At 38.2% G+C, this 1,264-nt stretch overlaps 1 protein-coding gene across 1 annotated transcript in view; it reads right to left on the bottom strand.

The window, feature by feature from the left end:
• Positions 1 to 1,045, bottom strand: part of LOC106535229 (neural cell adhesion molecule L1.1) — a gene marked incomplete at its 5' end in the record, with an annotated part of 18,216 nt that extends 17,171 nt beyond the window's left edge. Inside the window, 2 exon segments of the mRNA XM_014032183.1 lie at positions 656 to 881; positions 975 to 1,045. Of these exon segments, the coding sequence (XP_013887637.1) occupies positions 656 to 881; positions 975 to 1,045 (297 nt within the window).
• Between the last annotated feature and the right edge of the window lie 219 nt (positions 1,046 to 1,264).

The raw sequence follows: 1,264 nt of genomic DNA, 5'->3' as shown, positions 1-1,264 counted from the left end.
GCCTCGCACCGAGGACCTATCCACGTCATCATTTACCCAGAATGTTTTGTGTGGAAATAAAATGGCTCTGTCCGTCGTAAAATATATTTATAAAAGTTTACAAAACTGAACAGCCTACAGTGTTTTTACAGTCTTTATTTTACAGTAAAAATAAATGTTTTTTAAATAAAGTCTAATGTTACAGCTAATCGGGGATCCCTTTAACAACTTAAAGTTAGTTTCTTTGACAACTTCCAACAAAACCATTCAGCACTCAGCATCCTCACTGTATTTACACAGAAAATGTGTTTAGTTTAGTTTTATTTTGAGATTTTTGAGTTCAGTATATTCTTTGTTAGTTCCTCCCTGTCATTGGCCACAGTTTCTTCAGTCAGCCTTGCCTTCTGTTGTCTGTCACACCTGTGTCTCATCTGCAATCAGCTCACCTGTCTCTACTCAGTAATCAGCCCTCCCAGAGTATTTTGTCTTCACTATTTTCATTGTTTCGTCATGATCCTGGTTTCTTGTTGTTATTTCTTTGTACCTCCAGTATTTTTACATCTCTGTCTGTAAAAATGTCAGTTCTTTTAATAGGTTTCGCAGTGTTTTAGCCTGTTCATTACCACGTTACACTCTGAAACTGGAAAGAAAGAACCAAAGTGATCAGCTGACATACTATCCTCTCCSGAGTGTCCAATCTGAGACTCCGGTGGTGGTCCTGTCCCAACTGCGTTCACGGCCTGGACTTTAATCTCAAAGGGTGTGTAGGTTCCTGCATTGTTTATTTGAAAAGGTGGAGACTTTACAGTGGTAACGTTCCACTCTTTCCTTTTCTCCTGAGCCTCCCGCCAGTACACTTTGTAATGAAAGTCTGGACCATTTTGCAAGCGGTTTTCCATTTCCTGAAATGGTGTGAAAAAATAAACATATCTGTATAAACTTGGATGGGGTAAAATAATGCATACAGACAGATGTACACAGACCAAATAACTTACATCCCATGTGATAATCAGAGTATCTGGGTCTGTTGAGTTGCTGCGTACACCAGTGGGGTTTTCATAAGGAACTGTACAAAAATAGCAAAAACAAAGCATATGAAAGTAAGTTTAATTAAAACACCAAAATGTGTKAATTCTGTCACTCCAACATGAAAAGTTAATCAGCACTCTGGATATTTAAACTGTTTCACACAAACACTGCAATCACAAAATATAAAAATATTCCAGAGGGGGAACGCAGTAAGCTAATGCTTCTAACAAAAACCCCGAGCATTTTCAACCCAGAA

This window comes from Austrofundulus limnaeus, unplaced genomic scaffold (assembly GCF_001266775.1).
Source record: "Austrofundulus limnaeus strain Quisiro unplaced genomic scaffold, Austrofundulus_limnaeus-1.0 Scaffold1390, whole genome shotgun sequence".
NCBI classification, from domain to species: Eukaryota; Metazoa; Chordata; class Actinopteri; order Cyprinodontiformes; family Rivulidae; genus Austrofundulus; species Austrofundulus limnaeus.
The sequence above is the reverse complement of the archived record's forward strand: the minus strand, read 5'-3'. Positions and strand labels throughout refer to the sequence as shown.